This window comes from Dreissena polymorpha, chromosome 9 (genome assembly GCF_020536995.1).
Source record: "Dreissena polymorpha isolate Duluth1 chromosome 9, UMN_Dpol_1.0, whole genome shotgun sequence".
Lineage (NCBI taxonomy): Eukaryota > Metazoa > Mollusca > Bivalvia > Myida > Dreissenidae > Dreissena > Dreissena polymorpha.
The window spans coordinates 42,498,793-42,511,681 of NC_068363.1; the positions used below are offsets into that span (position 1 = coordinate 42,498,793).

Here is a 12,889-nt window from a genome sequence, read left to right on the forward strand (position 1 = left end):
TTATTTAGAAGTATTTACCATGCTACATCATCTGTTGACATTTTTTCACAAGAAATTAACCTGTCCTGCAAGGTCAGTTTAAAGGCTATTTATAGTATGCAAATCTTGAAATTCTGGCAGCCAGTCAGAACCCACGAATTAACCGGAAGCTTATTTTCATGAAGGTAGTTTGACACTATCAACACAGTCGATTATTTTGATGATAAAAGACGATAAACATTTGGAAAAAAGAAACAAATCTTAAAGAAGAAAGGTTAATTATTATTTTCATAATGATTCATGGTCATATATTTATAAAATATTTGTGATGTAACAACTTTTATGAAAATTACCCATGACTCAACCAGACTATAGCATATAGTTAAAAAACATTCTAAATGAGGCGGATTTAGATACTGCATCGATGAATACAAATAATTATTAACAAGAGATTGCCAAGCAATATGGTCGCCTACCGGTGAAACTCCACCATTGTCAGTAATTTTTATTTTGTTTATTTGTTGCCATTGCAACCAGAATTTTTGACGTAGGCACACAATGAAATGACGTGCATAGTCTCCATATTGCCAGTTAAAATACATTCTAAATGAGGCGGATTTAGATACTGCATCGATTAATAAAAATAATTATTAACAAGAGATTGCCAAGCAATATGGTCCCCTACCGGTGAAACAGGGTTCGCCAAAACCGTCGGTCCGCCGGTCCTGACCGGCAAATTTTTCTACGGACTGACAAGTGATTTAAGATAATCGGTCCGACTGACCGACACAATCGGATGAAAAATGGTTTCAAAAAGATTACTCAAAGTGTATAATATGCTATTGGATTAATAGAAGGTAAATGCTTTTTATTCAACTTTTGTCAAAATCATTTTTTTCTTACCTTCATTTTGAAGTTTTGATGTTTAAAGTTGGATTAAAATTGACTATCACATGCGAGTTCAAAATCAACGGTCTTTGTTAAAAAAAGCAACCGAGTGCGTCCGCCATTTTATTTGTTCCATTTAATTTCTCCACAACAAACACCGCATGAAAACTTGTTTCAACAGGCATTTGTGAGCATTTCTGTTAAATAGTTTCATGATTATATTGTTCTGGGAAGGATATATTTTAATTTACACACCAACAATTTCTGAAATCAAAATTAGATTTTTCACCCGATGTACTATATTTCGGATATTTTAAAATTCGGACATAGGGATATTTATGTTTTGATTTGTTGTTGATCGTTTGTTGCAATATGTTTTGTGTTATTTCAGACAACAAGAATGGACGGTGGTAATTATCATGGGCCTTTCTATCAATAAATAGGTGTGAAAGACATTCATTTAATTGAACCTGGAAATCAACCACCTAGCTCAGCTAAGAGAAAATATTTTAACAATAGGTGTTGTTATAGAACTTGTGAAATCGGCTAATAAACAGAAATTGAAGTCATCCAAAGTAGTGTGAATGGGTGTGTGCAATTAAGTCAAACTTGATTGGATGTCACCCTATATACTTTTCAAAAACACGGATTTGTAGAGCTGTGCAGGCTAAAAAACAGTTTGAGAAAAAGAAGTCTAAAAAGAATACCTTTGGTTTATATGTGGTTTATTATTAATATAATAATTGTTTAACTATATCGACTTTGGACATGTTTTTATTGTATTTTTAATGTGATCAAAACCAATAAACATCAAAAAGGTACTTTCTTTTGTTCTGTTTTGCTGTTACAGTTTAGTCGGACAGTGGGACTGACAGAAACTGATTTGGACTGACAAAAATTTCAAGTCTGTCAGTCCGAATGACTGACAGATTTTTCAAGTTTTGGCGAACCCTGAGGTGAAACTCCACCATTGTCAGTAATTTTTTTTTGTTTGTTGCCATAGCAACCAGAATTTTTGACGTAGGCACACAATGAAATGACGTGCAAAATCTCCATATTGTCATCTATCCATGTTTCAAGTTTTATGAAAAAATATTAAGAACTTTTAAAGTTATCGCAGGATCCAGAAAAGTGTGACCGACTGACTGACAGACAGACTGACAGACGGAGTGCAAACCACAAGTCCCCTCCGGTTTCACCGGTAGGGGACAATAAACCCGATTTGATTGGGCCTTATTCATAATTGTCTTCCCAAATGCGACATAGCGGCATTAATATTTATTTTGTATCCGAATTTATCCGAAAATCCTACCTGCTTCTATAACAACTATTTTTTTCGATTGTTCACGCCGTTTGGATGGCATTACATCGGGAATTGCAAAAATATCAAATTCATCATCTGCGCTTGATGATTCTACGACGGAATCTTTAGTATCTTTCTTTGTCACGAAATTTTTAAACGAAAAAGGATTTTCGTCGTCTGATTGTTTTCCACCCTCCGCCATACTTCCTTGTTTCGGGATCAGTCTATTTTTCCAACTGTTCTTAAATGTAAAATATCTATGTATCAAACAATTTTTTTTTTAAATAGTATAGAATAAAATAAAACATATTTTGTTACTATTATGTTATTGTTAAACAGATGATTAAGCTGTGTTTTTAGCTATTCCCTTAAAAATCAAAGCGCCGAGATATTAATATTTCAAGATTCATTATATTGTATATGGGTGTCGCTTCGCAACTTGCGTAGCGAACAAATTTACGTCACTCATTGATTTATCACGAAACATTATTTATAGATTTATGCGTCGCGGTTAGTACATAATAAGCGATAATTTCCAAAGTAATTGTAACATACGATAAGAAATGTGTCTACTTTCATGATCATCAGCGCATAAAGTTCATACTGTAAAAATTATCACAATTAACAGTCGTTTGTAAAAAACAAGTTTTATAAATGTAATTTAATCTATTTAAAACATGTTAAACTTATTTAGTCCACTGTAAAACAGTAAACGGATTACATTTTTGCGTTGGGTTATCGAATTGAGGTCGACTTTGTTCTTTCCTAAGTCGATTTTCACACGAGACAATGACTTAGTTAAATCGTATTTATTTTAGCTCGATTGCATCGAAAGCCAAAGGCGTATTTGAAACACTCTTGGGCCATTTCCTGGGACTAGAACCAGTACTTTGTGTCTTTACGCTCCCACGGTGGGGATCGAACCCATGACCTCCCGATCGCTAAACGGAAACCATATCCACTACGCCACAGCGACCTAGACAATGCCTTCATATTGTAGTAAGCAACTCAATCACTGTAAATTTCTTAAGTGCATTATATATAATTACATCTGCATGAATGGTTTATATTTAATGACTCTATATGTTTATTTTATGCTTTCAGATGGTTAATAGAGAAATAACAGTGAAATAAAACTGATATTTTACTGTTTCAAACAGGGACAAATAATCGTGAACATTATAGATACTTTTCATTGTTTTACCGAACCTATTTTTAGATATCTTTGGTTTCCCCATTGTGACCCCCAATTTTACCACGGGTGACTAATCTCCATTGAATGTTTATAAAAACATACGGCGATACTTGCTTTGAACATACAAGTAATCACCAATCGAGAATTGACATGACGCCTTATCAGTGATCGCTCCGCCCACTTAATCACGTGGCTCAGCGGGAAGAAAACCTAGACAAGCTAACACCAAAATGGCTTCTTTGCCTATAGACTGCATATAGATTTACGCGATATTCCGGATGATTTTATGGACTTGTTTAACACCATATTACACTTGTAAAGGGGTTGATGTCATTAAGTTATTCTGCAAATGCAAAAATATAGGATTAAACAGAACATCAGCTATTTAGAACGGGTAAATCGGTACATCAAACACGCTCTCAAACGTTTGCGCGCTTACCGAAATCGAACCCGTTATTACGTGTAATGGTGGTATTTGCAATAAATTAACACTTCACCGGTATTTACCCGTGTTATTAACAAAATTATTACCGAAACATTCCCCCCTACCCGTGTATTTGACACGAAATAGCGCTTTATAACTGGGAATTCGGTGAAGTTTTACGCGCTTTCTGACGCCGGGTGGGTACCTCAATCCCACATGTTATTGCGTATAAAAGTGATATTAATCATATTAAACATTGCTTATGGGACATTTATCAATCACTATAATTTAAAGCGCAAAAACAACACAGTAAGTTTGGACATTGTCTGATATAAAATTAGTGTTGTACGAAATGGAATACGGTCAGGCTATTACAAATTAATAAGGCTACCAATATCAGACGATCGCGCAGGTACCGACTTCCCCGAAGTTACCGCATTTATTGGTTAACTAATATCAGTAATAATAACTCTTTTACAATAGCATTTATCGATACGTCTTTATTAAAATAATAACAAAATGGTTTTCACTTGTTTCTGACACGCACAGAAACGCGATTTTAACGGGGATTTCGTAAAGTAACACGAATTGGGTACCTAAATTCTCAATTATTTTACATGCACACGTGACATAATACATACTTAATAATGCTTAGTTATTGCTAATATGACATTTCAAGTTTGTGAAATAAATTAATGTTCTATAAAGGGGATCTCGGTAATTCTTGAAGCTTCCACTCGCTCTTGTCAAGACCGCATTGCCGCGTTGGAAATGGTATAAATTTAATTCATCTAACTTATCTTTGTGGATACCAAATGTCAGAGTTGCATTAACCCTTTTTACACCGTTTTTGCCATATTTCATTTCCGTTTTTTAATCCGAACAAAATAAACGAAACTCGTTTAAAAAATGAGATCTAGGCATTCGAGCTCCTAGTGTGGATTAAAAGCGTTTATTGGTGACACCACATGAGTGCAAATGTGTAGATACCGTTAATAAGATAATATATCACATGTCACCTTCAAATAACATGTATGATGTCAATTAAGTGCATTACTATCAGAGTAATAAAACACAGCATGAATTAGGCTTCATGATGGGTTTTATTTCTCTTTAAGTAATGCCGATGAACCTCGCTTCTGACCTAGTAACTGATAAAACTATTTAAAAAAAAAGTGAAATATTATGTGATAATCAGATCGATAACATAAACTATTTAAATCTGCTAGTATATCCGATAAAAATATATTATAATTGTCTTTGACAGTGTTGACGTTCAGTTGTTCGTGGTGACGACCGCATGTATTAATACATCTCTTAGACTTCTCAAGATCTCTTTTCGGCTTTGGAAACGATATAAATTGAATGTCACCAACTAATCTTTCAGGATATCGATTGTCCGAGTTACATAATCCCCATTGACACCGTTTAACCATTTTTAATCGTTTTTTTAAGGAGGAAAACAAAAGAAACTCGTTGGAATAAAAGTGAACCTAAACATGTAGCTTGGATGCAGTAGCGTGTATCCCCGTACATATCTTCGATGTTGTTATATTTTCAGCCTTCAGAGGCTGGTGGCGGTATTGTGTTTTTATTATTTTTTAAGAAACCTTGTTTAAGACCTTTCTTATACTTAGATTCTTATACATTCTCTGTACTTATAAAGTAAACGTGTATGTTCATCAATTGAGAGTTCTGCAGGTTATACTGAATTTTTACAGACCATTATCTGACAAGCTGCCTCTTACTCTTTTATGTATGTTGACTTGGCAATGTGTATTAATGTGATTATAAGATTGGTGGTTTCGCCAAATAAATAACCTATGGACAGATTGATTACAAAAAACCCGAAAGTTGTTCTCTCACCATTGAGAATTCCGATTACACGTAGTATTCATTTGCCGTTAAATTATAGACAATTACTTTTTTCTAAACCTACAGTCAAATTAAGTTTACTTCGTACATCTTTCATTGGAAGTACAATGCGGCTGGGTTCTAGTTCGCAGCGTAATTTAGCTCCGTGTAATCGGTATCCTACAATAAATAAGTGCAACTCCAGGAAGTGTTTATGTTGCAAGTTTTTAAATATGTCCTCTTTTATTCTTTCATCGGTTAATAACCGCAAATTTTCAGTTAATATTAAATCCGATGTCTCATGAAATTCTATGCATGTGGTTTATGTTATTACTTGAAATGTACCCTGTTGTGGTGCGCAATACGTTGGGCAAACGGGTAGATCACTTAAAACACGTTTTAGGGAACATTTTTTTAAAATTAAAAATAACAATAAATTTTATAACTTCATTTACCAGCATTTTAATAAAACAGGTCATAGCGTAACAGATATTTCAATTCAACCTGTGGAGCAACTTATTTTTAATGATAGTACTTCAAGTCAGTGCCAATTAAAAGCAAGGTGCATGTCAGAATTTGAATGGATTAAACGTTTGCAATCAGCTTACCCACTTGGATTAAATGATAATATTCTAAATGTTGGAACACTTTCTAAAAATAAATCGATTAATTCATTTTCTCTGTTTAGTAAACGTCTAAGAAATACACGTTCACATGGCATTAGGAAAAATGGTAACTTAAGGCGTAAATTTAAACGTCTGCTTTCTTTAAATGATTGCTACACAGTATTACAAAATGGGGGTAAACATAAATTACTAAGTGCACTTTGCTCTCTTTCTGTTTCTTCGTTGGCACATATTGATAAGGAATGTAAACTTATTTTACTTCAATCTGACCCTCTATATGAATGTGCTTGTATTATTGAATCTTTCACTGACTACTATCTTAAACCTTTTATTGAAAATGTACTTAACAAAACTAGAAATCGTATCAAAATTGAGTTTTGTAACAAAGGTCTTGATTTAATTGACCTTCCTAAAATATTCAATGATAAAAATGTACGTCGGTTGATTCCCCCTTATTTCCGCAATACTGAATCACCACTTATTTGCTACAAATATAGTAAACCTGTAAGAAGTATCGTTTTTAATTATAATTCTATTTCCACAGATATAAATGTAATAAGAAATTGTCCTACATTATGTGACTGTACTAGTTCTATATATATATATGGTCCAGTTGGACATGTTATTACTGGGGACCTTAATTTCATTCAAAATAAAAACCTTAGAAATTTGCTACGCAGAGGCCCTAAGTACAGACTGCCTATTCCTGTTGATTTTGATGACTGCATTAAGAATATCGTAACATTATCTCCCTTGTGTGAGCAAGTGGTTTTTTTTCTTTGGTCTTGAAAATATAAAAATGCAATAGGATTTATTAATCTTAGTGTTGGAAAGTTGGTGATAATAAATGAGTGACATTGTTTAATGGATACTGGATAGTGACACACAAGGTATGAACATAAATAACTTGTAATAAATGAAGAAAACAGAGCCTTGTTTAAAATTTTGAAACATTGTTTATATACTATTCAAAAAAGATATGGCAACACAGTCAACTCAGTCAATTGAGCCAGGAGAAATTGACTTAGAAAAGTCAGAACTATCTGATAGTAACCAAGATTGTGATAGTCAAGACAAAACCAAACGCAAATACATAAGCAGTGTTAGCGAACATGAACTTAGTATAAGCGAATCAAAAGCTGAAAGCAAAAAGCAAGCAAAGAAAAAGTCAAAACACGAAAAACAGAAAGCAGAAGGAACCAAAGATACAGAAAACATGAGCATTGTTGATATCTCAAAACAATTGAGAGAAATAAATGTCAAGCTGTCCAAAGTGATGCTAAAAGATGACAGCTCTCTAGAAAATATGATAGAAACAATTGTAGGAAAAATGTAAAATAGCCTTCTTCACAGAATCGAACTGCTTGAACATAAACTTTTCGAAAAAGAAACAGAAAATGATAATCTTAAGAAGGATATAGATAATCTCCAGAAAGAACTTGTTTTTGAAAAGGAAGAAAAGAAACAGATCCTGTTGGAATTAACAAAAGAAAAAGAGTCAAACAAAGAAAATCTCAATGACCTTGAACAACACAGTCGAATTAACAATGTAGTTTTTCATGGCCTTCCTGATAGGGATAAAGCAGAAACACCAGACGTAACCATTAAATTAGTAGTAGAAACCATCAAAAAGCACACTGGAATTGAACTTGGTGAATCTGAAATCGATTACGGGCATGGGCTTGGAAGATTTGAAAATGGCAAAAGCAGACCAGCTGTTATAAAATTCATTTCTAGATCCAATAAAATACAAATTCTTAAAATGAGCAAGCAACTCAAACAAGTTAAAATTTATGCAAGCGAACACCTATCACAGTTGAACCAAACAGTTTTCAACTCAATCCGCTTGAAGAAAAAAGACACTGTAGAATCAGTATGGAGTAGAAGCGGAAAACTTTTCTACAAAAACCGGAACGGAAGCATCCACAGGGTCCTTTATAAGGAGTATAATTATTGGCTTAGTCTACCATGGTCATAGACATAACATTTACAAACGTTTCTACTTTGGGAAGTATACTATCATTAACTGCTGTCCATTATCAAGGTGCAATGAAGACGAAGGATTAGTGGTTATTCAAGGGATTAGTGGCTATTCAGACACACCATGACAATCAAATGCACAATACAATACAGTGTATTAACAATTTACGTAAGCATGTGACACACAATGCAAAGCAAGCAAATTAAATGCATGTTATATATTGGTGCATATGTTTGACAACATTCTTAAATTAGCACACCATTGATTGTGTTACATCTATGCACCATGTATTATCTATATATATGTACTATAATAAACAAGGTGTACCTAAAGAGTATTAAAATTTTTGACCAAATGTATTGTAAATAAATAGGTATTTACATTTTTGTAATGCAATCAAATACTCAAAAACGATGTACATGTATTTATCTCTTGCCCTTTTTGATTTCGAAGGTAAGAGATAAATCCAATAAATCATGTGTTACCACTATCCTTGACAGGAGTCCTTATATAATATAAGGACAACTCTTGTGTTTAAACTGTTAAAAACATTAGCAGTACATGCAAAGACGCACACTGGACAAATAAATAATTAAATCTAAAATGAAAGGGAAGCAAATATGTGTCACTCTATTTACATTGCTTTTATCATAATAGAGTTTTTTCTCTAACACGTGATATTAAATCGAAAAGATGAACTGATTAAACTCTTTTTACTCTGATATCAAGTGACATTGCTGGTAAATTGAATAATTGCAAACGAATTCATATAATTCGGCTTCTTTTGGAAGGCTATTGATCGCTCTGTATAATCACATACTTAGATATGCCTTACGTGTTAAATAAGCAAGTTTTATCAACCTTCAAAAAACAAAAGCACAAAAACCATCTAAAAAAAAAAAAAAAAAAAAAAAAATTGTTGTTGACAATACCGTAAATAATGAACATAAATTACAACACATATGAATTATTATTAATGTATAAAAGCATACTATGTTAGACAGTTACAAATAAGAATGCATATGATTGTAAAATAATTATATAATTATTATACAAAAAGCAAAATTGTAATTAATTGATAGATCAACTCTGTAAACTATTTTTAAGTGTTTAATTCGGTTGATTGCTATGGGAATTTAATTGTTATTTATTGCAATTAATGTCATTTCTATTGTTCGTGTGCAAAGTAGGAAGTGTGTAAGCATTACTGTATATGTTGTATCATACTAACAGCAGCTCATACAAAATGCACGTAAAATTTGGCGTTTATGCCTATGTCTATACATGTACGGCATTTGCCTCTTTATACTATTTAACACTTTTTAAAATCGCCTAGTTAAATTATAAAGTATATCTAACTAGCAAGCAAGACAGAGCAGTTATATTCATATTAAATGTTATTATATACTTATCTTAGGAACATCAAATATACAATTAATTCTACTGCTACATTTGTAATGAACATATGTCTACATATCTCTGTGTCTATATATGTACGGTATTTGCAGTTGAATACTTTTTAACGCTTTTGGACATCACCTTATTAAATGATATAGTATATTTTGAATAGCAAGCAAGACAGAGCAGTTATACTGATATTAAATACTGTTTTATAGTTATCTTAAGAAAACAAAATATACATTCAATGTAGCTGCCATATTTGTATGGGCAGACGAATCTAATCCAAAAAAAATGTTTTAAGTACGCAAACTCTCTTTTTAAGAATACCCACATTGAACAAAAAAAAAAAACAAAAAAAAATCAACAATGTAACCATGTAACTATTGTAAACTATATACATATCATATATACCTGTGCAAGTAGTGTTTAATTGCCTTTTTGTATAGCTTTTTGTTTGTGTTGTTGTTGTTTGTTTTTTTTCTTTGTAAATTTGATTGCACATATCTTTATTTACGATATACACTTATTATTTACCATCACTCGAACTCACCTCTCTGTATCTACCTGAAATAAGACTACCTTTCCAACAATTTTCTAACATATATAAAGCAGGAGCTATGTGTTTATCTCCATTTTTGTTTTTTCTTCTCACTATTGTGATATTTCTTTTTACTTCTTCATTTCTATGGAAATTTCTGTTTTTTGAATCCCTAATTTTTGTTTTCTACTTTTTCTTTGTATGTATACACATCTTATGTCTTAAAATAGAAACCAACTGGACACACAACTTATCATGTACATCTCCATACACCTCTTTAAATGATTAAATTATGTACTTTGAATGCAAAAGGGCTAAACAATAAAGACAAACGCATAAAAATCTTCAAATGGTTAGACGAAAAAAATTATAGTATATGCCTATTACAAGAAAGTCACTTGACACATACTTTAGCACAAAACTTAAAAGATGAATGGGACGGAGACATATATCTCAGTGGACAATATACTAATAAACAAGGCATTGCCTTTCTGATAAAAAATAATATAGGGATCACAGTCGATAACTTTAACGAAATAATAATTGGCAGACAAGCAAGTATAGATATCAAAATACACGAAACACAAATAACATTAATCAACGTCTACGGCCCTAACATAGACGATTCCACTTTTTACGAAACATTACAATCCTTTAAAATTAATAACCAAGATAAAAATATTATAATCGGTGGTGATTTCAATACTGTCCTGAACCCATTAATAGATAAAAAGAATGGAAACCTTTATACTCATACAAAAAATAGAAACATTTTAAATAACATTATTGAAAACTACAATATGATAGATATCTGGCGTACAGTATACCCAAACGAAAGCAAATTCACCTGGCACTCAAACACAAAACCAACAATATTTTGTAGATTAGACTATTTTTTAATATCTGAATCTCTTTGCAACATTATTGACACATGTAACATAAAACCAGGATTTATGACTGACCACTCTCTAGTTGAACTTAAACTGCACAATATACAACCTGAAAGAGGCCCAGGATACTTTAAAATTAACAACAGCATCTTATTAGATACACAATATCAAACACAAATAAAACAGGAAATATTAAATACAGTTCAAAATAATAAAGATGCAAACCCTAACACCTTATGGGAAGTAATTAAAGGAAATATACGTAACACAACAATTAGATACACACCATTTAAACAAAAAGAAACACACAAACTTGAAACTGAAACCATCAAAACCATTGAAACACTCGAAAAACAATTGCATCAAACAAACACAAATGATACCACCGACATTGAAAATGAAATAACATTAAAAAAACAAATATTAGATGGAATCTATCATACACATCTTAATGGAATAATACTAAGAGCGCGTGCACAGCATGTTGAACACAATGAAAAAAATACAAAATATTTCGCAAACATTGAAAAACGTAGAAGTGAACAAAAAACTGTACACAAATTAGTAGTCAATGGCAAAGATATAACAAACAGAACTCAAATACTAGAAGAACAACGATTATTTTTCGAAACCCTCTATAAACGAAAAAATGTTGAAAATAACACTCTTTTTAAAAATACACATCACGCTTTAAACCAGGAGGAAAAACAACTGTGCGACGGATTGCTTAATGAATATGAATGTGGATTAGCCCTAAAAGAAATGCAAAATAACAAAAGCCCAGGATCTGATGGCATCACAATCGAATTTTATAAAATATTCTGGAATGATATAAAAACACATCTAATTAATTCACTTAACTATTCATTTAACAACGAAAACTTAACTACGCTACAAAAACAAGGTATTATATCACTTATTCCAAAACCGGGAAAAAACTTAGAATCCTTATCAAACTGGCGCCCGATAAGTTTACTAAACAATGATTATAAAATTGCAACTAAAAGTCTAGCAAACAGAATAAAAAAAATATTACCATCAATCATTTCAAAATCTCAATCTGGTTTCATAAAAGGACGTTACATTGGTGAAAACGTTCGTCTTATCCAAGAATGCATAAACTATTTCAACAATTCAAATAATCCTGGTCTAATATTCTTTGCAGACTTTGAAAAGGCATTCGATTCGCTTGATCACTCATTTATGTTCTCTTGCTTAGAAAATATGAACTTTGGTGAAAGTCTCATTCAATGGGTCAAACTATTCTATACCGATATTAACAGTATAATCATTAACAATGGCTTCTTTTCAAACAGTTTTAATATCGAACGAGGGGTTCGACAAGGATGTCCACTCTCATCATCACTATTTATTATTTGCATCGAGTACCTATCACATCACATCCAATCAAATAAACACATAAAAGGCATATCACTAGAACCTGACGAAGAAATCAAACAATCCCTTTTTGCTGACGATGCAACTTATTTTTTAAATAACAATTACGATTCTTTCCATAACCTAATAGAGTCGCCATCCCTTTACGGAATGACATCGGGTCTTAAACTAAACAAAAGTAAATGTACTGTGCTACGAGTAGGTAAATTAAAACAAAGTAATGTTCAATATAAAAAAGAAATGAAATTTAATTGGACATCCGATGAAGCCACAACGTCAGGAATTACATTCACAAATAATGAAAAGGATACAGTTCTTAAAAACATACTACCTAAATTACAGAATTTTAAAAACTGCTTAAAATCATGGCATCATCGTAAACTACACTAATCGGAAAAAACACAGTATTGAA

At 32.2% G+C, this 12,889-nt stretch overlaps 1 protein-coding gene across 2 annotated transcripts in view; it reads right to left on the bottom strand.

Annotated features, from left to right (window-relative positions):
* LOC127845708 (endosome-associated-trafficking regulator 1-like) overlaps positions 1–2,400 on the bottom strand; it is a 32,005-nt gene extending 29,605 nt beyond the window's left edge. For both annotated transcript variants that reach the window (XM_052376802.1, XM_052376801.1), the window contains exon 1: positions 2,180–2,400. In XM_052376802.1, the coding sequence (XP_052232762.1) occupies positions 2,180–2,372 (193 nt within the window). In that variant the 5' untranslated portion in view covers positions 2,373–2,400. The remainder of the gene's footprint in view (positions 1–2,179) is intronic.
* Positions 2,401–12,889: the final 10,489 nt, after the last annotated feature.